General features: G+C 39.9%; 6 protein-coding genes across 6 annotated transcripts in view; 3 read left to right on the top strand and 3 right to left on the bottom strand.

The window, feature by feature from the left end:
- LOC108856923 (ubiquitin-conjugating enzyme E2 11) overlaps positions 1-22,359 on the bottom strand; it is a 68,492-nt gene that overhangs the window by 26,234 nt on the left and 19,899 nt on the right. The window lies entirely within an intron of this gene.
- LOC108857196 (uncharacterized) lies at positions 1,814-3,149 on the bottom strand. The gene has a single exon (XM_018631148.2). The coding sequence runs from the start codon at positions 2,903-2,905 to the stop codon at positions 1,937-1,939; it is 969 nt and encodes a 322-aa protein (XP_018486650.2). The 5' UTR covers positions 2,906-3,149; the 3' UTR covers positions 1,814-1,936.
- LOC108863593 (probable 2,3-bisphosphoglycerate-independent phosphoglycerate mutase 2) lies at positions 4,133-7,095 on the top strand. The gene is made up of 9 exons (XM_018638069.2): positions 4,133-4,287; positions 4,374-4,540; positions 4,620-4,898; positions 4,992-5,195; positions 5,267-5,691; positions 5,952-6,144; positions 6,214-6,309; positions 6,408-6,563; positions 6,671-7,095. Exons 2-9 carry the CDS (start codon positions 4,376-4,378, stop codon positions 6,833-6,835), a joined length of 1,683 nt encoding a protein of 560 aa, XP_018493571.1. The 5' UTR covers positions 4,133-4,287; positions 4,374-4,375; the 3' UTR covers positions 6,836-7,095.
- Positions 7,221-9,259, bottom strand: LOC108857938 (glycosyltransferase-like KOBITO 1). Its single transcript, XM_057010598.1, has 4 exons — positions 8,801-9,259; positions 8,375-8,603; positions 7,909-7,955; positions 7,221-7,805 (listed from the first exon to the last, which is right to left on the bottom strand). The coding sequence occupies exons 1-4, from the start codon at positions 9,188-9,190 to the stop codon at positions 7,566-7,568; spliced, it is 906 nt and encodes a 301-aa protein (XP_056866578.1). The 5' UTR covers positions 9,191-9,259; the 3' UTR covers positions 7,221-7,565.
- On the top strand, positions 9,852-18,082 carry LOC108857937 (clathrin heavy chain 2). The gene is made up of 29 exons (XM_018631944.2): positions 9,852-10,031; positions 10,207-10,411; positions 10,548-10,636; positions 10,724-10,802; positions 10,880-11,007; positions 11,085-11,183; positions 11,266-11,374; positions 11,461-11,540; positions 11,632-11,859; positions 11,953-12,018; positions 12,104-12,220; positions 12,308-12,505; positions 12,586-12,702; positions 12,786-12,845; positions 12,971-13,057; positions 13,139-13,222; positions 13,301-13,435; positions 13,525-13,587; positions 13,670-13,774; positions 13,845-13,957; positions 14,042-14,294; positions 14,373-14,509; positions 14,690-15,971; positions 16,237-16,722; positions 16,814-16,984; positions 17,061-17,246; positions 17,329-17,451; positions 17,524-17,634; positions 17,732-18,082. The coding sequence occupies exons 1-29, from the start codon at positions 9,987-9,989 to the stop codon at positions 17,906-17,908; spliced, it is 5,133 nt and encodes a 1,710-aa protein (XP_018487446.2). The 5' UTR covers positions 9,852-9,986; the 3' UTR covers positions 17,909-18,082.
- LOC108863243 (phosphoinositide phospholipase C 2) lies at positions 18,683-22,178 on the top strand. The gene is made up of 10 exons (XM_018637611.2): positions 18,683-18,788; positions 18,944-19,260; positions 19,901-20,097; positions 20,173-20,308; positions 20,389-20,625; positions 20,718-20,944; positions 21,019-21,136; positions 21,230-21,382; positions 21,459-21,545; positions 21,626-22,178. Exons 2-10 carry the CDS (start codon positions 18,961-18,963, stop codon positions 21,917-21,919), a joined length of 1,749 nt encoding a protein of 582 aa, XP_018493113.1. The 5' UTR covers positions 18,683-18,788; positions 18,944-18,960; the 3' UTR covers positions 21,920-22,178.

Raw genomic sequence — 22,359 nt, 5'->3', positions numbered from 1 at the left:
TGTGATGTAGGTAGAGGCGTCAGGTGAACAACTTGTGGTCACAAATAAAGTTTATTCCAGAAGAAGAAGAAGCTGGAGAGTCTAATACTGTTTTTCCCGTTTGATTTTTCTTGGAGACAAAGTTCGGATAAAGCTTTTCAAGTTTAAAAACCTTTTTTTTTCTTTCTGCTTCCAAAATTCAGAGTTCAGACCTTAATGACATTTGGTTTATAACTTGTCTCCATTTGTTTGGGAGACATGTTAATTAAGTTGCATGACATTTGGTATACAACACACTTCTTGCTGTGTGAATGAATAATAATCTTGAGAAATGGCTATCTAACACTTTACAGTGCGGTTAGAAAGAGGGATTGCCTTCTTCAGGTGTGCGATTTGTTGCAAGTATGATCTAGTGTGGTTGTATATTAGATAAGAAATGGGAGATTTTTTGAAGATATTTGAGAGTCCAATGAAAGCTTGTGATGATGGATTACATGGTTTTATAGGTGTAACTAATAATGGAGGATGATGAATGTGGTCGGTCAAAGCCTCTGTCTTTGCTTGCAGATTCACATGGGGTCCCCTTCGCTATGTCCCTTTCAAGTGGGCTCATCTCTTAATTCTTCTTTCGAAATGGTCCTCTCTTTGTTACCAAACCCTTATTTTTTATTGTTCAGAGGAATTTTTGCTTCATGCCGTTAAGTTGCTCTTACCAACTAAAACAACACAACCATGGATTATGGCAGTTTTAGAAACACATTCCATGATTCTAAAGAGGAATCACTTTGCTCTTTAGTGAAAACGAAGCTTGTTTTATTTACCGTTGAGACCTTACTTTGATGTGGATACCCTATTAACTTTCTCTTCAATTCAACCAAAGATACAGAGAGAACAAAAGAGAAGAATATTCTACAACTATAGTTTCCTCTTGGCAAAATTGGCAAGCATCCGGATGTCATTAACACATAATTATTACAACGTTTATGTTATGTACTTGTTTCCAGACTTTAAAATTAGGCAATGATGAGACAGCACACAAAGAAACACTTAACTGATTAAGAATCTCATGATGTCTGCAGAAGTCATGAGACAGCACTTGGTCTCATTATGCATTATAGCACAATGAGACCCAAAGCCAGCCTAATCCAACCATTTTTTTTATAAACATTTGACTTAAACTTGTTTCCAGCTCTGTTCACAGTAAAGGCTAGTACCTGGCGCATGAGCGCAGTGACTTGTTTTATGAAGAGCAGCTAAGCGAGACAATTCTGAATGAGAACATAAATGTTTGTATCATGAAGCAGCTTCTATAGTATACATGGGGCCCTGCATTGCAAAGTCATGTTCTCAAGAGAAGACAGGAAAAAAAGACTATAAAGAAAGAAGTTGGAAACTCTATAAATACAATCCATGATATCTTAGCTCTGTGCATTGCATGGGGCCTGCTGCCATCTCCTAAAGAACAGAGTAGAATACGATCAATCCTCCATGATGTCTAGCTCTTTAGTTCCAAATCTGTTTTTATTTTTGATCTTCTAATAACTTAACTCAGTTAGGATGAACAAAGCACTTGAATCTCAATGAGACACTACTATCCATGACATCATCTGTCTTAAGTTATATTCTTGTCAAACAAAAGATGATGACATTATTACAAAAAAAAGAGCAATGCTTTACAGCAAAAGTAGTTAGAAAGGAAACAACGTGAGTGTACTCCAGAAACAATCCATATCTTCCACCAAAGTTAGTGATTTGAGTTGAGAGCCACAAAAAAGGTGAAAAAAAAACAATAATACTTATTTCCCTTAAATCACCCGTAGAGAGAAAAACAAGATGAATGTAAAGTTTCAACTTGCTAATCACAACGAACAAATAATCAGAACAAAACACTTTACCAGAAAGAAAAATAATTGTAGTAACATATGATCAAGATGTACACAAAAAAAAAAGATATTTTCTAAGCTGCGTATTCAGTTTCAAGAACCGGTTGTGTACGAGTGGTTGTAGCAGTAGGTGCTCTCGTCTCACCGACCTGAGTCATCCTCAGAGCTTCCCCTGTCTCTCCAGCTCTCTCCATCTCCTTCATTCTCTCCCGCTTCTTGTAACTCCGACACCGCAGAACAAGAAACATCAAAAGCCCCAACAGCACCAATCCACCCAGCACAGAGCCAACAGTGATCCAAGTTCTTGAATTAGACTCAGACCTCTTCTTCTTCTCCTTCTCCGGAGGAGGAGGAGCTGGAGAAGGAGAAGGAGCAGACGCGACAGACTTCACCACCACCGAGAAACGCCCCTGCCTCTCCGTCTCGCATGCGTTCCCCGGCGGAACCGAATCTCTAAAACTCGCTTTACCTTTCGAATCAAAGCTAACGCACTGAACACTCCCTCCTCCTTGCGGGATCGGTTCGAGATCATCAGAGAAATCGATTCTTATGGGATCCTTAGACGCCGTTATCTCGAGCTCCGGTAAGTTAACGGCGGAGAGGTTCTTGGCGTCGTAAGCGAGGAGACCAACCACAGGAGCTACATAGTCGTAGCCAGACAGAGGAGGGTAGTACAAGCGAGAGAAGTTGGCTAGGTTTTGGTAGACGAAGACGAGCCTTGTCACGTACGGCTTCACGATTACGCCTTTTGGAATCGAGAACTCTTTCAAGGAAGGTACTCCACGTCTCCTCAGGCTCCCGCTTCTGAGCCTCATGGCGGAGAGTTTGATCCCGGTTAAATCGGGAGGGACGGTGGCGGCGGCGTCGTAGAGAATGCCGGTGCGGGGACGAGGACGACGGAGGAAGGCTCTGAAAGAGTAGTCTTGGAGAAGGGAATCGAGAGAAGAGGCATTGGTCGGAGGAGGAGGATGAGGAGATTGAGCAGAGAGTTGGTGAGAGAGAAGAAGCAGAAGCACCTGGAGACCACAGAGAAACAACCTCATTGTTTGTTGGTGTCTGCCCCAGCCCCCAGGGCGAGTCAAAGGCGGTGAGACTCAGTAAAGAGTCGGCATCACGTCTGTCTGAGAGTGAAGAAGAGTTCAACAAAAGGGTAAAAATTGAGACTTTGTAGTTGAGAATTGAGGAGAGAAGGAGAAATGGTCGGCGGTGGGAAAAAGGAGGAGAGAGAAGCAATGGTTCGCCGGTGGAAAAGAAGAGAGAGAGAGAGAGTCAAAAGACAAAGAGGAGAAGAGGAGTGTTGTCTTCAGTCCCATTTGTGTTCACAAAGAAAAAACTATACAGCCTGTTCATCGCATTTTCTCCTTTTTTTCCCCCAATTAAAATAATTCCATAAAATATGATTTCACATTCATATCTTTTTAAGTATTTTTTATTTTTTATTTCTACCAATCATAGTGTTACATTTCAGCATTCATTTCGCCGTAACAGTTGTCCGTCTACCTCTATTTGTTATCTGTATCTGCACATATCTCTTTCTATATTAACCGTGTATATGCACTTTATCATCCTGTTGACCAAAAAATGAAAAATTAAACGAAAATGAGCTTTCTTGTTCTGGCCCAATTATTTACTTTGACTACGATATGGACTCAGATGAGGCCTTAGCTGGTTAATGTAAAGACCCTTAAAAATATTTAGTAGCCTATTACAAACCTTATGATGAATAGGCTACCAATTATTTACTTTGACCACGATATGGACTCAGATGAGGCCTTAGCTGGTTATTGTAAGACCCTTAGAAATATTTAGTAGCCCTTATGATGAAGCCCATCTCGAAATCATCGCATCTCATTTACTTGGAGAAAACTGCGGAGTCCCTTTCAGATTTTGAGCTCAACCATAGGTTTTCTTACGTGTGTCTCAGATGTTTTGTATCGCTTTAGAATCATTCTTGTGTTGTATATTAGTTATCTTGAAATAATGCAAACTTTAGAGCTTAAATCAAGGTACTATGATTGTTCATGGGATTCATACATCATACATCATATATAAAGAATACAATTCTGGAAAGGCCTAATGATATATTAAAAAAAAACATATTTGTAAATATATCTAGAGGAGGACACAACTTTTACATTTTTGTTTTGATCACTTCGACACAACTCTTACATATACCTACCACCTCATGTTCCAGGACATTCTAAACTTAGAATATTCGCTGCAATTTTTCTCTACTTTTGAAGAGCTTGACAATGTTTACTTGAGCCCAAAGAAAAGCCCATTATAAAGTCACCACGTCATCACTCACTTTTCCCTATTTAAAACCTCATATGTGTCTCAGTGTCAAGATCATCCTACCATTTCCCACCACGTCACCTCTTCGTCTTTGCCAATCTCCATACTCGCTCTCTCTGTATCTCCGCTGGTAACCTCCCGTCCTCTCTCTCTTTAGCCTATCAGATCTGTTTCTTAATCTCTCGATTTCTCACCGTCTTGTGGATCTAAATCCAGCTATGGGTAGCTCCGGCAACGTTAACTGGAAACTCGACGACCACCCCAAGCTCCCCAAAGGTAAAACCATCGGACTGATCGTTCTCGACGGATGGGGCGAATCCGAGCCTGATCAATACAATTGCATCCACAAAGCTCCAACACCTGCCATGGATTCCCTTAAAAACGTACGTTCTCTTCATGTTTTCCTCTGACGAAAATCGTTAAGATTTTTTTAAAACGATTTCGCTTTTTCTCAAAAAACAGGGACGTCCTGACACGTGGAGGCTGATCAAAGCACACGGCACAGCCGTTGGTCTTCCCAGCGAAGACGATATGGGAAACAGCGAAGTTGGCCATAATGCTCTCGGAGCGGGTCGGATTTACGCTCAAGGCGCGAAGCTCGTTGATCTCGCGCTCGAATCCGGGAAGATCTATGAAGATGAAGGATTTAAATACATTTCCGAGTCTTTTGAGAAAGGCACTGTTCACCTTATTGGGCTTTTAAGCGACGGTGGTGTTCACTCTCGCTTAGATCAAGTGCAGGTTAGTTTTATTTATTTATTTATTTATTTATTTATTTATTTGATATTCTTAAATGTGTGTTTAATTAAGTTTCTTTATTTGTTTGTTCTGCAGTTGCTGTTGAAAGGTTTAGCAGAACGTGGCGCTAAGAGGATCCGTGTTCATATGCTTACTGATGGTCGCGATGTTTTGGACGGTTCTAGTGTCGGCTTTGTGGAGACACTTGAAAGTGAGCTCTCTGAGCTACGTTCCAAAGGTTGTGACGCTCAGGTTGCATCTGGGGGAGGTCGTATGTATGTCACAATGGACCGTTATGAGGTGATAATAGAATCCATGAACTCTAATTGTGGGGGGAAAGGATTAGACTTTGACCTTTCTTTTTGTTGCAGAATGATTGGAATGTTGTGAAACGTGGATGGGATGCTCAAGTCCTTGGAGAAGCTCCCCACAAATTCAAGAACGCTCTCGAAGCGGTTAAGAAGCTGAGGTCTGAACCCAAAGCCAACGACCAGTATCTGCCCCCGTTTGTCATTGTTGACGACAATGGGAAGGCTGTGGGTCCAGTCGTTGATGGTGACGCGGTTGTCACGTTCAACTTCCGTGCTGATCGAATGGTCATGCTCGCCAAGGCGCTGGAGAACGAAGATTTTGACAAGTTTGATCGCGTGCGGGTCCCGAAGATTCGTTACGCGGGGATGCTCCAGTATGATGGGGAGCTTAAGCTTCCTAGCCACTACCTTGTTTCTCCACCGTTGATTGACAGAACTTCTGGTGAATATCTTGCACGTAATGGCGTTCGTACTTTTGCTTGCAGGTTAACGTTCAGAATCTCTCAAATCTTTGTTGGCTGCTTCTATTGCTGTTTCTCATTTACAAGTTTTGTACTCTTTAGGATGTTAATCTTTATTTTTTTGCGTCAACTGGTACAAGTTCTACTTGCTCGTTAGAGGTCTAGGTTAGGCTTGGGGTTACTTGCTATTTGAAGCTGGTGAAAGGTCCTATCTGTGGTTTTCTTGATTAGGTTATATACTTGAAGGTATTGAGTTAATTTATCTATTTATATTGGTGAAACAGTGAAACAGTTAAGTTTGGCCATGTTACCTTCTTTTGGAACGGAAACCGCTCTGGATATTTCAATGAAAAGCTAGAGAAGTACGTTGAGATTCAGAGTGACTGTGGAATATCATTCAATGAACAACCAAAGATGAAAGCGCTGGAAATTGCTGAGAAAGCTAGGGACGCTATCCTTAGTGGCAACTTTGACCAGGTGAGTGAGTGTATGATCTTTATCAAACTGTATCAACCCCTTTTGAAAATTCGTTTTCTTACTATGCAGGTGCGTGTTAACCTGCCAAATGGAGACATGGTGGGTCATACCGGCGATCTTGATGCTACTGTTGTTGCCTGTGAGGCTGCTGATGTTGCTGTTAGGGTAAAATTTTCAATTAAGCCTTTGACATGTGAATGTGAGTAGCTACTAGTCTCAGTAGCAATATGACTCACAAGTGCTTGCTACTGCTCGGTGTGCAGATGATGATTGATGCCATAGAAAAGGTGGGAGGGATATATGTTGTGACTGCAGATCACGGAAATGCGGAGGACATGGTTAAAAGGGACAAAGCTGGCAAGCCCGCTCTCGACAAGGAAGGAAAGCTTCAGATTCTCACCTCTCACACCCTGAAGCCGGTAAGCTCTAGCATTACTAAAAACTATGTGTCGTGGTCAGAATGTGGAAGTTGCAAATGAGAGGTTTTATTACCTGAAGTGAAATTCTGACATGACCTGTATTGTAGGTGCCAATTGCCATAGGAGGTCCTGGTTTGTCAGCAGGAGTTAGATTCAGACAGGACTTGGACACGCCTGGGCTTGCGAATGTAGCTGCAACGGTGATGAACCTCCATGGATTTGTGGCTCCTCCCGATTATGAGCCGAGTCTGATTGAAGTAGTCGACAAGTAATGATGGTGCGGTGATCGTTGTTTCCTCTGAAAGTCCCACTTGAGCTCTTCTCTAAATCATGATTCTGTTTACGTTTTTTTTTCCTCGTGCTCTTTTCTTTTTAATAAGGCCCTTTGATTTTTGAGGTGGCGATAGTTTAGCCTCGCCACTATCAGCTGTCGTTGTGGGTCGAGTTAAAAACTGCATTTGGGTGTTATGTTTTGCACTATATCTGACTTTGATTTTGAAGGTTTAATAATAATTAAACGAATTCCATAAAATTATTTGGAGCGTAGGAGGCACTGCCAGGGATTTTCATATTTAAAAAAAAAAATAGAGATACTGTATCTCATATAAATAAAATTGAAAAATACAGTTCCGATGTATAAAGTAATTGCTCTTGGTTTTGTACGGTAACATAATTTGGATTAACTGTTTTATTTTCGTTATTGCTTTTTGAATTTGATTTATGAAATGTTGTTACATTATGAATTCGTGAACGATAACCTCAAAAATATATATGCATGGCTTTGTATTGAATCAATGTTCACCCGTATGTGAATCAATGAGATGAAAGGAACCAAAGTGTCTTTCTATTGGGTAACAAAGATGATTTACCCACTCTCTTCACTCACTCTCCTAAACCTAAACAGCACTAGTAGCATTGCTTTGATGAGTATTAATATCACTCAGTAAAGGAGGAAGCAAAGGCATCAGAGCTATGCTAAAATCTGTTAATCCCTGTGACAAGTCAAGCGTGTTCCATTCCAGGAGGCGATAAAGGAGGAACAGCTGATTCAGTCCCAAGAAGGTGTCTTGCAGAGATGCCCTGAGACTCCTTGTCCTTTGAAGGAAGGGTCTCAGATGCTGTGGATCTCGATGAGTTGCTTTTGTGCATTGATGCTAAGAACTCTTTCTTCGAAAGATTTGTTGAAGCTGATGATACAACCGAGCTGAAAACACCAGACTCTTTCAATGCCTGTATAACAACCTGCATTAAACGATCAAAAGCAAGTAAAAACCCTTTGCACTTGACACTGCAAGAACTCTTACATTCCATGACTTTCGTAATGAGTTGATGAGTATTTACTTACCGTTGGTGAATAAATGCGAGTCAGAATACCCTTCCTAAGGACGGTACCTAAACAAGGATTAGATATCAAGACCAGTTTTGTTTTTCTTAGCGTAATCAAAAATAGGACATTAACTTTTTTCAACTTGGCCAAGGAGGCTCTTACCAACTTAACATCTCTTCTTCGGTAGCTGTCGACGCAATTATAAATGCCTACTACAATGTACATCATCCAAATTGCATCACTACAATAGTAAGTGAAATGGGAACACAGATAGTTTAAGGAATGGCTTGATATCATCTCGTTCTACGCTGCTTTCCTAAAAGGCTAAAACAAAACCCAAAACAAGTATTCATATCCGGCTGATGAATCATCACAAATATCATGACGTCAGTAGTAGAAGATACTACAACATTGCTACGGGTTAGTTGACTGACCTCTTTGCCTGCTTCTCCTCAAGCTCTTTCGTCCTGTATATCACCTTAACCCCCTGGAAGAAGAGACATCGTACTACTACGTTTATGGAGAATATAATCATACAGCTTAAAACTAGGAGAAGGAAAGCTAAACTCAGACTCGAGGACTTTTGAGATGGTGGGCGTAGCAGCCTTGCCTTCAACGAAAAGGGAAAAAGAAGTGACGCCAAGAACCTTATGGTAAAACATCCACGGTAGAATCTGATCCAATCCAGCTGATGTGCTACAAGTGATACATATCTGTTAAAATTTAACCCAAATCATATAAAGTTACCAACTTTACAAAAACCCAAAAGACAAAATAAATCAAAACCCATAAAGGTGAGAACTTTGCAAGTGGATTACATACACTAAAAAATCTCTTTTGATCACACAACAAGCAAGAAAGAAACCCATTCTCGAAACATTTGAAAAGCAGAGTAATTTATATTATATACCTTTGGTTTTAAACTAGAAATTCTAGAATGGACACCGAAGTTCCAATCAAAAGAAGGTGAAGAGCTTCGAGCTAGATTCGAGCAGTCTGATGATGGAGATTGGTGAGCTTTCGGGGAGACTGATGAAACAGTAGTCTCCATTCCGGGAAACACCTCGTGGTTGAGATCGGAGCTTCCAGGAACTGAGGTCGAGGAGCCTACTGAAGCAGTATCGACGAGACCACCGCCACGCCATTGCAGGATGAAGGCGAGGCAGGCGAGGGAGAGTGGGAGTAGAGTCAATAGAAGAAGAAGCCTAGAGACGAAAGAGTTGCTTGGAGGAGAGGAAGATGAAGAGATTAGTGGAGCTCTGTGGTGGTGATGCATCGGTTTCATGGAGAATTTGAACATTAACTCTGTTTCCTGTGTTCTTCGTAGATTCTGTTTTTCGTACGTCAGACAGCTTTTTCAGTTTTATTAGAAGAGCCAATCAAAACATTTCGTCCCTTCTACTACGTTTTCTGTTAACAAGGGTGATCCATTACCGTAAACTGGGCTTAATTGATTAGCCCAATTGAGTATGTGTGATTTTTCAGGAAAAATATTTAAATTTACAGAATTTTAAAAACTTAAAAATTCTCAAAAATAAAATCATAGGTAAAAACAGGACGCGTCTAAAAATTTTAAAAGATAGAAAATTTGAATAAAAATCTCTGAAAATTAATTCAGAAAGTGAATAAAAAATTTAGGAACTCATTTTTGGTAGTATGAGAAAAGAAAATCTGACAAGGAATTGTTATTTGGTAACAAATCTGGCTCCAACGGTAGTCAAACGTATTATATCTTGAAATTTTGATTTATTAACGTTAATTGAAAAGTGAGTAAGAAGAAAATCATTCTTTGTAGAACACGGAAAAAATCTGAAGATAAGAGAGTAATTATTAGCAATAATAATAATGATGTGAGTCATTTGACCACCCTTTAATTAGCAAAAATTGCATGTATACCAATTTACTTACCACCTAAGTTTTTTTTTTTGCTTAAATTTGGTTTGTTGTTGTTTCCCCTACTTACCACCTAAGTTACATACATTTCAAAAAAAAAACATCTCTTGTTCTCCCATACCGATTTGCAAGTTCTTCTCAACTCTCTCTCGTCTCGTCCTGACCATTCTCCCCCGAATTCTCTTACCGCCAACTGTTCAAACATGGCGGCATCAAACGCCCCCATCACGATGAAGGAGGTCCTGACGGTTAGTTCTTCTTCTTCTCATGGAGTTATGCTCGATCGTTGCACCACTGTCTTTTTTTTAGCATGGCTGTTGTGTAATGCATTTTACTGATATGCTCGGATCAGATATCATTACTAAGTATATGAACTATGTGTTTATATATGTGAAATAACGCTTGGTTTTGTTTTTATTCCAGCTTCCTAGCGTTGGGATCAATCAGAAATTCATCACGTTTACAAATGTTACGATGGAGTCTGACAAGTATATATGCGTGCGAGAGACGGCGCCTCAGAACAGTGTTGTGATTATTGATATGAATATGCCCATGCAGCCTCTTAGGAGGCCTATCACTGCAGATTCTGCTCTCATGAACCCAAACTCAAGGATCCTTGCCTTAAAAGGTAAAAGCATTTACAAGGTTTATTCCAAAGTATGTGTAGTTAGACTACAAATCTTGTTTGCAGTAGATGTTTCCTTATATTGGCTATTACTTTTTTCTTTTGTTCATTGTTTTTTATCTTCTCATTTTGTATATAGCTCAAGTTCAAGGAACTACTCAGGATTATCTACAGATATTTAACATTGAAGCAAAAGCAAAGCTGAAATCACATCAAATGCCTGAGCAGGTGGCTTTTGATGCAAATATTATATATAGCTGATTCAGACTCTAATGAATTAGTTTTGGGATATTAATTATCCATTGTTTTTTATAGGTTGTGTTTTGGAAGTGGATTACACCCAAGAAGTTGGGGCTGGTCACACAAAACTCAGTGTATCACTGGTCTACTGAAGGTTGCATATCTTTTAGCTTACTCCCATCTTCTTACAATGTATATCTGATTCTAATGGTTGGCTTTGATAATTTCCAGGTGATTCTGAGCCAGTTAAGATGTTTGACAGAGCGGCCAAGTTGGAAAACAATCAAATTATTAACTACAAGTGCTCTCCTAATGAGAAGTGGTTGGTGTTAATTGGAATCGAACCTGGTTCTCCTGAGGTATGTTGAATAAGCACATCAAAAGTACATTCATATGGAAGGTTCTTTACTAATCTCGTTATTATTATTGTATTTAGAGACCACAATTGGTCAAAGGAAACATGCATCTTTTCTCTGTGGATCAACAGCAGAGCCAGGTCCTTGATGCACACGCTGCATCATTTGCTCAGTTTAAGGTAAACTACTTAGTTCTTCAGTGAGTTTAATTATGGTCTAATCTCGAACTGTAATCTCACTTGCGACATTTATTAATATTAGGTCCCTGGGAATGAGATTCCTTCTACCCTTATATCTTTTGCAACCAAGAGCTTTAACGCTGGGCAGATAACATCAAAGGTGCACGTCCTTGAGCTTGGTGCACAACTTGGTTAGTATCATCCTTGATACTGTCACTGTTAGTTAGTGTCTTTAGTTGCATTTTTTTTAATTAGCTGGTAAATTAAAATATTACAGGAAAGGCATCATTTACAAAGAAGAAGGCAGATCTCTCTTTTCTCCCAGATTTTGCTGATGATTTTCCTGTTGCCATGCAGGTTTGTATCTGCATTAGAATTTTTCAATTAAATGTAGTATGTTGTGGTGAAAGTTTCTTTGACTTTTTGAATTCTCTGTTTTTTTTGACAGATCTCTAACAAGTTTAGTTTGATATATGTCATCACCAAGCTTGGCTGGTTGTTTGTATACGATCTTGAGACTGCTTCTCCTATCTACAGAAACCGGATAAGTCCAGACCCAATTTTCTTGACTTGTGAGGCCTCTTCTGTTGGTGGTTTCTATGCTATCAATAGGCGCGGACAAGTTCTTTTGGCTACTGTAAACGAGGCTACTATAATACCTTTTATTAGTGGTCCAGTATGTTTTTAACTTTCATTCTCTTTTCCCTATATAAGCTACATTCATCATCATGTCATGCTAAGAAGTCTATGCGTTTGTTGTATCACATAGTTGAAAAATTTGGAGCTCGCTGTCAATCTTGCTAAAAGAGGAAACCTCCCTGGTGCAGAAGATCTGGTATGCGATGGTTATCTTGCTGAAGAAAAAAGAAAGGTATTTGGTAATGTGAAGGGTCTCTCATGTTTCAGTTCTGATCTTGCAGGTTAAAGAGCGGTTCAAAGACCTGTTCGATCAAACGAAGTACAAGGAGGCTGCTGAACTTGCTGCTGAATCTCCTCAAGGGATTCTAAGGACACCTGATATAGTGGCCAAATTCCAGGCAATTTTTTATTTTTTACCTTATTCAAGCAAAATTGTTTTTTTTTATGAACATGTTTAAATGTCCTTAAAACCACTCTATGTGCAGAGTGTTCCTGTACAAGCTGGGCAAACTCCTCCATTGTTACAGTACTTTGGGACTCTTTTAACTAAAGGAAAGCTCAACTCATATGAGTCATTGGAACTATCTCGCCTTGTTGTGAATCAAAACAAGAAGAACCTCCTGGAGAACTGGTTAAAAGAGGATAAGTTAGAATGCAGTGAAGAACTTGGAGACCTTGTCAAGGTAATTATATACTGTAAAGTGTTGTGATATTGTCTCATTTTGTATTTTTTTTGTTGTGATATAAATATTTTCTGTTACAGACTTTGGATAATGACCTTGCTCTGGAAATATACATCAAAGCCAAGACAGCTCCAAAAGTTGTAGCAGCTTTAGCAGAAAAAAGGGAGTTTGACCATATACTGAGTTACTCAGAGCAGGTAAATAACAAAGAACTAAAATTTTGGTCACCTTTTATTATGGTTTAACTTTAAGTTCATTGTTTCATGTTTGTGGCTTTTAGGTTGGGTACACACCTGATTACATGTTTCTCCTGCAAACCATACTCCGTACAGATCCTCAGGTTAGTGCAGTGACACCTTTTGGTACTTTTGCAGCATATTAAACTCTATAAAAGAACTGGTTTGCTAGATATTTTCTGCATAAGCACAAGAAGAGTTTCATGAATCAGTTAACTTCTTTTCTCAGGGAGCCGAAAAATTTGCAGTAACGATGTCTCAGATGAAAGGAGGTTGTCCTGTTGACTTCAACACCATCACTGACCTTTTTCTTCAGGTAGGTGAACGAGTATACATTTTTTGTAAAATGCATGAGCATTATCAAAGTACTAATATGTATTTATATTTGCTTATTCAGAGAAATCTAATCAGAGAAGCTACTGCTTTCCTTTTGGATGTGCTGAAGCCAGATTTACCTGAGCATGCTTTTCTGCAAACTAAGGTTGAAACTATTTGCTACCAACTATATATGTTTCTATGAGTTCTGTATTCACATTCTTAGATCAACTGTTAATTACAGGTTCTGGAGATCAATTTGGTAACCTTTCCTAACGTGGCTGAGATGATTTTAGCAACAAAGATGTTCAGCCACTATGACCGGCCTCGTGTTGCTCAGCTTTGTGAGAAAGCTGGACTTTATATCCAATCCTTAAAGGTTTGAGCTTCTTTTCTTTTGCTTCTGTTTCCTGGCTAAATAGAATTATATTTCCATCTCCAACTTCTTTTACTTTTTGAATTGTGCAGCATTATTCAGAGTTAAATGATATAAAACGTGTGATTGTCAACACACATGCTATTGAGCCACAGGTACTGAATGCCTCTAAGCTGCTAAAAATTCTTGAAAGTCAAGTTGTTAAACATCACATCACTCTTTTAAAATGCAATGCAGGCTCTGGTTGATTTTCTAGGCACTCTTTCGAGCGATTGGGCTATGGAGTGCATGAATGAACTTTTGCTGGCCAACCCGAGAGGCAACCTGCAGATAATCGTTCAAGTAAGATGTGTATAATATGATGAACCTTAATTGTTTAATGTGACACTAACGTTTCCATATGTAACCACAGGCTTGCAAGGAGTACTGTGAGCAACTTGGTGTTGACGCATGTATTAACCTCTTTGAGCAGTTTAAATCATACGAAGGGCTATACTTTTTCCTAGGCTCATATCTTAGAATGAGGTGACATTAAATAATCTACTGTTATACATGTAAGCAATGATGCCTTCGTGTTTTTTTATGCTGATGATTGACAATGTTTTTTAGTGAGGATCCTGATGTTCACTTCAAGTACATTGAAGCATCTGCAAAAACTGGTCAATTAAAAGAGGTTGAGCGTGTGACTAGAGAGTCTAGCTTCTACGATGCTGAAAAGACAAAGAACTTTTTAATGGAAGCTAAGCTTCCCGATGCACGACCTTTGATAAATGTCTGCGACCGTTTCGGTTTTGTACCTGATCTTACTCATTACCTTTACATAAACAACATGCAACGTTACATTGAAGGTTACGTCCAAAAGGTATGCAACTTTGCTACTATATTTTTAGAGTTCAGTGTTTCATTGAATAATACTAATACGTGAGACTCCTTACAAAAGGTGAGCCCTGGAAATGCTCCTTTAGTTGTGGGGCAGTTGCTTGATGATGAGTGTCCTGAAGATTTCATTAAAGGTCTCATCATCTCTGTGCGTTCTTTGCTGCCTGTTGAAGCTCTTGTTGAGGAATGCGAGAAGAGGTGAATCTTTTTGGTCATCCTTGTTTTACGAAATTTTAGGACTATAGGCGATTTAATAAAAACTTCAATAATTTTTTTTAAAAAAAATATGAAGGTCTATGTCTATGTTTTTTTTCTTAAAATTGGAGATTAGGCTAATGTTTCTAAAAGCTCTAATAAGTTTCTGCTTTATTTTTACAGAAACCGGCTCCGTCTCCTCACTCAGTTCTTGGAGCATCTAGTCACCGAGGGAAGCCAAGATGTGCATGTACACAACGCCTTGGGTAAAATCATCATCGACAGTAACAACAACCCTGAACGTTTCCTAACCACCAACACCTACTACGACTCGCGAGTTGTTGGTAAGTACTGCGAGAAACGTGATCCTACACTGGCTGTCGTGGCATACAGACGAGGACAATGTGATGAGGAGCTCATCAACGTCACCAACAGAAACTCTCTGTTCAAGTTACAAGCGAGGTATGTAGTGGAGAGGATGCACGGTGATCTCTGGGACATGGTTCTTGATGAAAACAATGAGTACAGAAGACAGCTTATCGACCAAGTCGTGTCCACTGCATTACCTGAAAGCAAGAGCCCGGAGCAAGTCTCCTCTGCTGTGAAGGCCTTCATGACTGCTGATTTGCCTCACGAGCTCATCGAGCTTCTTGAGAAGATAGTGCTTCAGAACTCTGACTTCAGTGGGAACATCAATCTGCAGAATCTTCTGATACTGACGGCTGTCAAGGCGGATCCATCTAGGGTTATGGATTATGTGAACAGGCTCGAGAACTTTGATGGGCCTGTCGTTGGAGAAATGGCGGTGGAAGCTAAGCTGTTCGAGGAAGCGTTTGCTGTTTTCAAGAAGTTTAACCTGAACGTTGAGGCTGTCAACGTGTTGCTGGATGGCCTCAAAAGCATTGAGCGTGCTGCTGAGTTTGCTTTCCGTGTGGAAGAAGATTCCGTGTGGAGCCGAGTTGGGAAAGCTCAGCTCAAGGAAGGACTAGTCAGCGATGCGGTTGAGTCTTTCATCCGTGCTGAGGACGCTACTCATTTCTTGGAGGTTATACGTGCTGCTGAAGATGCTGATGTCTACGATGACTTGGTCAGTTACCTTCTGATGGTTAGAAACAAGGTGAAGGAGCCCAAAGTTGATAGCGAGCTCCTCTACGCGTATGCAAAGATCCATAGGTTGGGTGAGGTTGAAGATTTCGTTCTGATGCCAAACGTTGCTAACTTACAAAACGTTGGTGATCGCCTCTACGATGAAGCTATGTATGAAGCTGCTAAAATACTCTATGCGTTTGTATCGAACTGGGGTAAGCTAGCTGTCACGCTTGTGAAGCTGCAACAGTTCCAAGGTGCTGTTGATGCTGCGAGGAAAGCAAACGGTGCAAAGACGTGGAAGGAAGTGTGTTTCGCTTGTGTTGATGCAGAGGAGTTCAGGTTGGCACAGATCTGTGGCCTTAACATTATCATTCAGGTGAAATAAAAATCTTAACCTATGATATTATTATTATTAACCAACTCGCATTAGCTCAGTGGTGACTAGTTAAGAGAGTTTCGGCCTCAATACGGAAAGCCACTTGGGTTCGACTCGCATTGTCCATCAGGACTGCCTTAAATGGCAAAAATACACGGAATAACTAGTCCGTTTGACTTCGGTCACCGGATCCGGTTATCAAAAAATATATATATTATTATTATTATTATACCAGAATGTAATCTCATCTTTTGGTGGTTGATAGGTGGATGACTTGGAGGAAGTCAGCGAGTTCTACCAGAACAAAGGGCGCTTCAATGAGCTAATCACACTCATGGAGAGTGGACTTGGGCTAGAACGTGCTCACATGGGTATCTTCACCGAGCTGGGTGTACTCTACGCTAGATACAGTCATGAGAAGCTAATGGAACACATCAAGCTGTTCTCCACTCGTCTCAACACTCCCAAGCTCATACGAGCCTGTGATGAGCAGCAGCACTGGCGGGAACTCACCTACCTCTACATTCAATACGATGAGTTTGACAACGCTGCGACCACTGTGATGAACCATTCTCCTGAAGCGTGGGAGCACATGCTGTTCAGAGAGATCGTTGCTAAGGTTGCGAATGTTGAGGTGTACTACAAGGCTGTGCACTTCTACTTAGAGGAGCATCCGGATATGATCTGTGATCTTCTCAACGTGCTTGCTTCGCGGTTAGATCACACACATGTTGTTGACATTATGCGGAAGGTTAGCAAACTAAACTGACTTATGAATTATTATCACAGGTTGAATATTTGTGTTTACTTAAACAGTCGGTTTCTTGTGATCGATCTCTCAGGCTGGTCAGCTGCGTCTTATCAAGCCATACATGGTTGCGGTTCAGAGCAACAATGTGACTGCTGTAAATGAAGCTCTGAATGAGATATATGTGGAAGAAGAAGACTATGAAAGGTTGCGTGAGTCTATTGATTTACATGACAGCTTTGACCAGATAGGCCTCGCTCAGAAGGTAGACGCCTCTTATCTCTCTCTACTACACCTTTTATACCTTTTTATAATCTTTTCATATGGAATGGTGTGAACAGATAGAGAAACATGAGCTTATTGAAATGAGACGTGTGGCTGCTTATATCTACAAGAAAGCTGGTAAATGGAAGCAATCAATTGCTTTGTCAAAGAAGGATAACTTGTACAAAGACTGTATGGAAACTGCTTCACAATCAGGGGACCATGACCTAGCAGAACAGCTGCTGGTTTACTTCATTGAACAGGTATGGTTTGTTGAAAACTATTGGTTAAGAAAATGAAATTAATATCACTTCTGTTTTATGCTTGTGGTGTTTGTTCTTACAGGGGAAGAAGGAATGCTTTGCTACATGTCTCTTTGTGTGTTATGACTTAATCAGACCAGACGTTGTTCTAGAACTTGCATGGATGAACAATATGAACGACCTTGTCTTCCCGTATCTTCTCCAGGTGATCATATAATCTCTATCAGATAGGAACCAAAATGTTGAACTTTCTTAATCCTCGTCTCTCTCTTTGCAGGTAATGCGAGAGTACACAGGCAAAGTGGATGAGATAATCAAGGACAAGCTGGAGGCACAAAAAGAGATGAAAGCCAAAGAGCAGGAAGAGAAGGAAGCCATGTCCCAACAGGTAAAAACATTAACAGCTAGAACTTAACATCATCTTTGGGTCTTTCCTTGACAAACTAACTTAAAAGTGGTTTTGTTTCTTTTGTTCATAAAATCAGAACATGTACGCCCAACTGTTGCCAAATGCTTTACCGGCACAGCCGGTGCTACTTGCTTTACCGGCACCACCGATGCAACTTGCTTTAACGCCGCAACAACAACCAACGGGAGGGATGCCTCCAATGCCACCATTTGGAATGCCACCATTTGCAATGCCACCAATGGGTGGCTACTAAGACACCACATACTCTAGTGTGAACAATATTTTTATGTTTGAATAAATTTTTATCGTGCAACATGTTTGAATAATAACTCTAAAATTCTATTGCAATTTAATAATCTACCAGCTCAGTGTTATGTTCGACGATCTCACAATCCTACGCATACATTTAACTATAAGATCACCATTCAGACCTAATTATAAGCAGATTGTAGAAGATAAAAGATTAAAACGAGAACCAAAGTGGATCCTTTCATGTAATAAAAACATAGTTCTGACTGAATAACATTGAAACTCAAATAGAAAACCAACAAAACTCTCACAAATGTCGGTCTAAACAAGTTCTACTTAGATCGCTGTCTCATCTTTCGTCTCTTCCTCTTCAACCTCCTCATACGCTTCTTCTTCCACTATATTACAAGGCCAAAAATAGAAACTATATAAATAACCTAACCAACTACTTTCTGTTTCTCTACTGAGCTTAAGAATACATATCAACATAAGACGCAATACGTACCTTAGCTCTCATGCTGGGTTTCGCAGATGATCAAACCTTCCTCTCCTCGGGTTGTGTTCAGATTTCAGATGAGAAGAGAGGCGGAGATTTTTTAAGTTGGTGCTCAGTTGCAGCTTTATAAGCAGCGAAACCCTAGAAACTTGTTTCACTGGCTTTACTAATTAATGGGCCGAATAAAGCCCAAACCCTTTTGTAGCTTCATAGCCTTTTTTTAGCTCGTGCTTACTTTAGAAACTCAATTAATGGGCTTGATTGACACATGGGCCCAATAAAGCCTTTAACAGCTTCATAGACAGCCATGTCGACAGACAGGACAGATACTTGCCTTCGGGTATATTCGCACGGGAGAGACAGATCTTCGTCTTCCAGAAGGTCGAAGGTATTGATTTGATTTCCATTAAATATTCACAAGAAAAGAAGATAATTTCTGGTTGAATACAAACAAACCCTAAATAATAATAAAAAAGGAAACTATTCTGACTTGCTTCCATCGTCCTCTTCTTCTCCAATCATCATATCTCCCACCACCCAAAGGATCTCTACTTTTCCTCATGTCGAAGCAAACGTACAGAGTGTGCTTCTGCTTCCGCCGGAGGTTTCGGTACACGGCATCGGAGGCGCCGCGCGAGATCAAGACCCTTTTCGAGAAATACTCGGAGAATGGGGTGATGACGGTTGACCATCTCCAAAGGTTTCTGGTCGATGTTCAGAAGCAAGGTAAAGCCACGAGAGAGGACGCGCAGTCGATCATCAATGCCGCGTCTTCGCTTCTTCACCGCAACGGTCTCCACCTTGATGCTTTCTTCAAGTACCTTTTTGGTGACAACAACTCTCCACTTGCTGGACATGTGGTAAACTCTCTTGTCTCTCTGTCTTTTTTTCTAATTGTTTTTTTAATTGATTGATTCAAACTCGGATTTGGATTCTTTTTTTATTCTTTCTTAGCTTAAGGAATCAGAGATTTTTGGAATCCAAGAGTTTTTTTGAAGCAATTTGTAATTGTTTTTGCCTTTATATGTATACGTACTGTGAAAAGAGTCAAAAAAGACAAAACAAAGATTTGCATAAAGTAGTGGAAGCTATGTACTTTTCAGACAAGAGTCATTTACTCTTGTAAGAACACCGACTCAAAATCCATTTTCTTTAATCTATGATTGATTCAAAGTCAGATTTGGATTCAGATTATTTAGCTAAGGAGTCCCAGATTTTTGGAACTCAAGAGTTTTTTGAAGCAATTTGTAATTTTTTTTTCCTTTGTGTATACCTACAAAACAATGATTTGGAGATTCAGACAAGAGTCATGTACTCTTGTAGAAACACTGACACAAAATCAATGCACAGTTAATTAATTAATTAAAAATTGAGACTTGAGAGGATATTTCAGGTTCATAGATATTATTGTGTCTATATTATGCTAGCTTTTCGATTTTGTTTTTAAGGATCGGTTCTTGATAAACCTCTCTAATGAAACCATTTGTATTAATGATACAGGTGCATCAAGACATGGATGCTCCTATATCGCATTATTTCATATTCACGGGTCACAATTCTTATTTGACCGGTAACCAGCTGAGCAGTGACTGCAGCGAGGTACCTATTATTGATGCTTTGAAGAAAGGTGTTAGGGTGATTGAATTGGATATTTGGCCCAACTCCAACAAAAACGATATTGATGTTCTTCACGGAAGGTTATATTAATTTTACTAACATTTGATATAGTGAAAGTCAAGGTTGTGTACACACTGACTGAACCATTCGAACAGGACTCTCACTGCACCTGTGGAGTTAATCAAATGTCTAAAAGCTATCAGAGCACATGCCTTTGATGTCTCTGACTATCCTGTTGTTGTGACTCTTGAAGATCATCTTACTCCTGATCTTCAATCTAAAGTTGCTGAGGTAAAGCCTTTTTGTTTTCTGTTTTAGTAGAGCATCATTACATTGAGTTTAGAGATGCTTTTTTTGGTTGTGTATTGTAGATGGTTACACAGATATTTGGAGAAATCTTGTTTACACCTCCTGTGGGAGAATCTTTGAAGGAGTTCCCATCGCCAAACTCTTTAAAAAGGCGGATTATCATCTCAACGAAACCTCCCAAAGAGTACAAGGAAGGCAAAGATGAGGACTCGGTGCAGAAAGGTAAATCCTTGGGTGATGAAGAAGTTTGGGGGAGAGAAGTTCCGAGCTTTATTGACAGGAACAAAAGTGGTTACAAGGTTCGTATGGATTGGAGACAAACCATCTTCATTCAAAGTCTTGTTAGTGTCCATATACACAAAAAGGTGTTAATATTCTTTGGTGTTTACAGGATGACTTAGGTGAGAATGATGATGATGATGATGATGAGGATGATGATGACGAGTCCAAGAAGAATGCACCACCGCAATATAAACATTTGATTGCAATCCATGCCGGGAAACCAAAAGGTGGGATCACTGAGGGTTTAAAAGTTGATCCTGATAAGGTAAGACGACTTAGCTTGAGCGAAGAACAACTTGAAAAGGCTGCAGAAAAATATGCAAAACAGATTGTGAGGTAACAACTTGATTTATCTTATATCCAAAGTAACAGTTGCAGTCCTGTTTAATCATGGTGTGTGTGTGATGCAGGTTTACTCAGAGGAATCTGCTGAGGATTTACCCAAAAGGAACTAGAGTTACTTCATCAAATTACAACCCGTTGGTTGGATGGAGCCACGGTGCTCAAATGGTGGCTTTCAATATGCAGGTTTGCTATTATCACTTTACAGTTACATCAAACCTTATTCTTTAGCTAATTAAGTCTTTTATAAAAATCATTTTTCCCATGTACTACTACAAGGGATATGGAAGATCATTGTGGCTAATGCAAGGGATGTTTAGAGCCAATGGGGGATGTGGATACATCAAGAAACCTGATATTCTGCTGAAAGGTGGCTCGGACAGTGACGTCTTTGACCCAAAAGCTACTCTGCCTGTAAAAACAACACTCAGGGTGAGATAGCTGGAGTCTCTGTTTGGTCTTTTTTTCCAGTCCAAATCCGAAACTCATTCTTTCTCTTTATCCTTAGGTGACTGTATACATGGGAGAAGGCTGGTACTTCGATTTCCGCCACACCCACTTCGATCAATACTCGCCTCCTGACTTCTACACAAGGGTAAAATTCAAATTTTCTCTTTGCAGAGTAGAAACTGATTCTTTGGTCTCTTTGACAAGGTCATTGCAAAATTTATTCAGGTTGGGATAGCTGGAGTTCCAGCGGATACGGTTATGAAGAAGACAAAGACGTTGGAGGATAACTGGGTACCAGCTTGGGACGAGGTGTTTGAGTTCCCATTAACGGTTCCGGAGCTGGCTCTACTGCGATTAGAAGTGCACGAGTATGACATGTCGGAGAAGGACGATTTTGGAGGGCAGACATGCTTGCCTGTTTGGGAGCTAAAGGAAGGAATAAGAGCGTTTCCTTTGCATAACCGCAAAGGGGAGAAGTACAAATCCGTCAAGCTTCTCGTGAGGTGTGAGTTTGTGTGATAACCTTATTGGGTTAAAAAGAAAACACTTTGAAACTGGTCCGGCTGAAGTATTTAAGTTGCCATGAGTTTGTGAATTTGGTTCCAAGGATTTGGTGTGTGCATGTGTGTGAGATTGATTACTTTATTTGTTGTGTGTAATATATATGTGTACAGTAGAAGGCGAGAGAAGATGTTCTTGTCTCCTGTGTTAGTATGCTTATATATAGTCATGTGTAACACTGTATTTGAATCTATTTTGTCATGGTTGTGGTTTGCTTCTTTTTTTTTTACCTTTAAATTAAAGATTAATATTTTTCAATCTCTACTATTTATTCTGGAAGTAGATGGCAGATGGAATATGCAGACAACACAATATGTAAAAAAGAACAAGATACTTTGAACAACGCATGTTTCCAATTTACACTATATTACCCGTAGCAAATAATGTAAATAGAGCCT

Source organism: Raphanus sativus, chromosome 5 (genome assembly GCF_000801105.2).
Source record: "Raphanus sativus cultivar WK10039 chromosome 5, ASM80110v3, whole genome shotgun sequence".
In the NCBI taxonomy this organism is placed as follows: domain Eukaryota; kingdom Viridiplantae; phylum Streptophyta; class Magnoliopsida; order Brassicales; family Brassicaceae; genus Raphanus; species Raphanus sativus.
This window is presented reverse-complemented; position numbering and strand designations above follow the sequence as displayed.

What these genes read in the sequence shown, in the direction of transcription:
- LOC108857937 (XM_018631944.2), top strand. Translation starts at nt 9,987, where the DNA reads ATGGCGGCATCAAACGCCCCCATCACGATGAAGGAGGTCCTGACG. An exon ending in GTATCACTGGTCTACTGAAG is followed by an intron (nt 10,803 to 10,879) that starts GTTGCATATCTT and finishes GATAATTTCCAG; the next exon opens with GTGATTCTGAGCCAGTTAAG. An exon ending in TGAGCTTGGTGCACAACTTG is followed by an intron (nt 11,375 to 11,460) that starts GTTAGTATCATC and finishes AAAATATTACAG; the next exon opens with GAAAGGCATCATTTACAAAG.
- LOC108863243 (XM_018637611.2), top strand. Translation starts at nt 18,961, where the DNA reads ATGTCGAAGCAAACGTACAGAGTGTGCTTCTGCTTCCGCCGGAGGTTT. An exon ending in TTCAATCTAAAGTTGCTGAG is followed by an intron (nt 20,309 to 20,388) that starts GTAAAGCCTTTT and finishes TGTGTATTGTAG; the next exon opens with ATGGTTACACAGATATTTGG. An exon ending in CTGTAAAAACAACACTCAGG is followed by an intron (nt 21,383 to 21,458) that starts GTGAGATAGCTG and finishes CTTTATCCTTAG; the next exon opens with GTGACTGTATACATGGGAGA.
- LOC108857196 (XM_018631148.2), bottom strand. Translation starts at nt 2,905, where the DNA reads ATGAGGTTGTTTCTCTGTGGTCTCCAGGTGCTTCTGCTTCTTCTCTCT.
- LOC108863593 (XM_018638069.2), top strand. Translation starts at nt 4,376, where the DNA reads ATGGGTAGCTCCGGCAACGTTAACTGGAAACTCGACGACCACCCCAAG. An exon ending in TCACAATGGACCGTTATGAG is followed by an intron (nt 5,196 to 5,266) that starts GTGATAATAGAA and finishes TTTTTGTTGCAG; the next exon opens with AATGATTGGAATGTTGTGAA. An exon ending in TTAGTGGCAACTTTGACCAG is followed by an intron (nt 6,145 to 6,213) that starts GTGAGTGAGTGT and finishes CTTACTATGCAG; the next exon opens with GTGCGTGTTAACCTGCCAAA.
- LOC108857938 (XM_057010598.1), bottom strand. Translation starts at nt 9,190, where the DNA reads ATGTTCAAATTCTCCATGAAACCGATGCATCACCACCACAGAGCTCCA. An exon ending in GATGTCTCTTCTTCCAGGGG is followed by an intron (nt 7,956 to 8,374) that starts GTTAAGGTGATA and finishes ATCCTTGTTTAG; the next exon opens with GTACCGTCCTTAGGAAGGGT. An exon ending in CTCGCATTTATTCACCAACG is followed by an intron (nt 7,806 to 7,908) that starts GTAAGTAAATAC and finishes CGTTTAATGCAG; the next exon opens with GTTGTTATACAGGCATTGAA.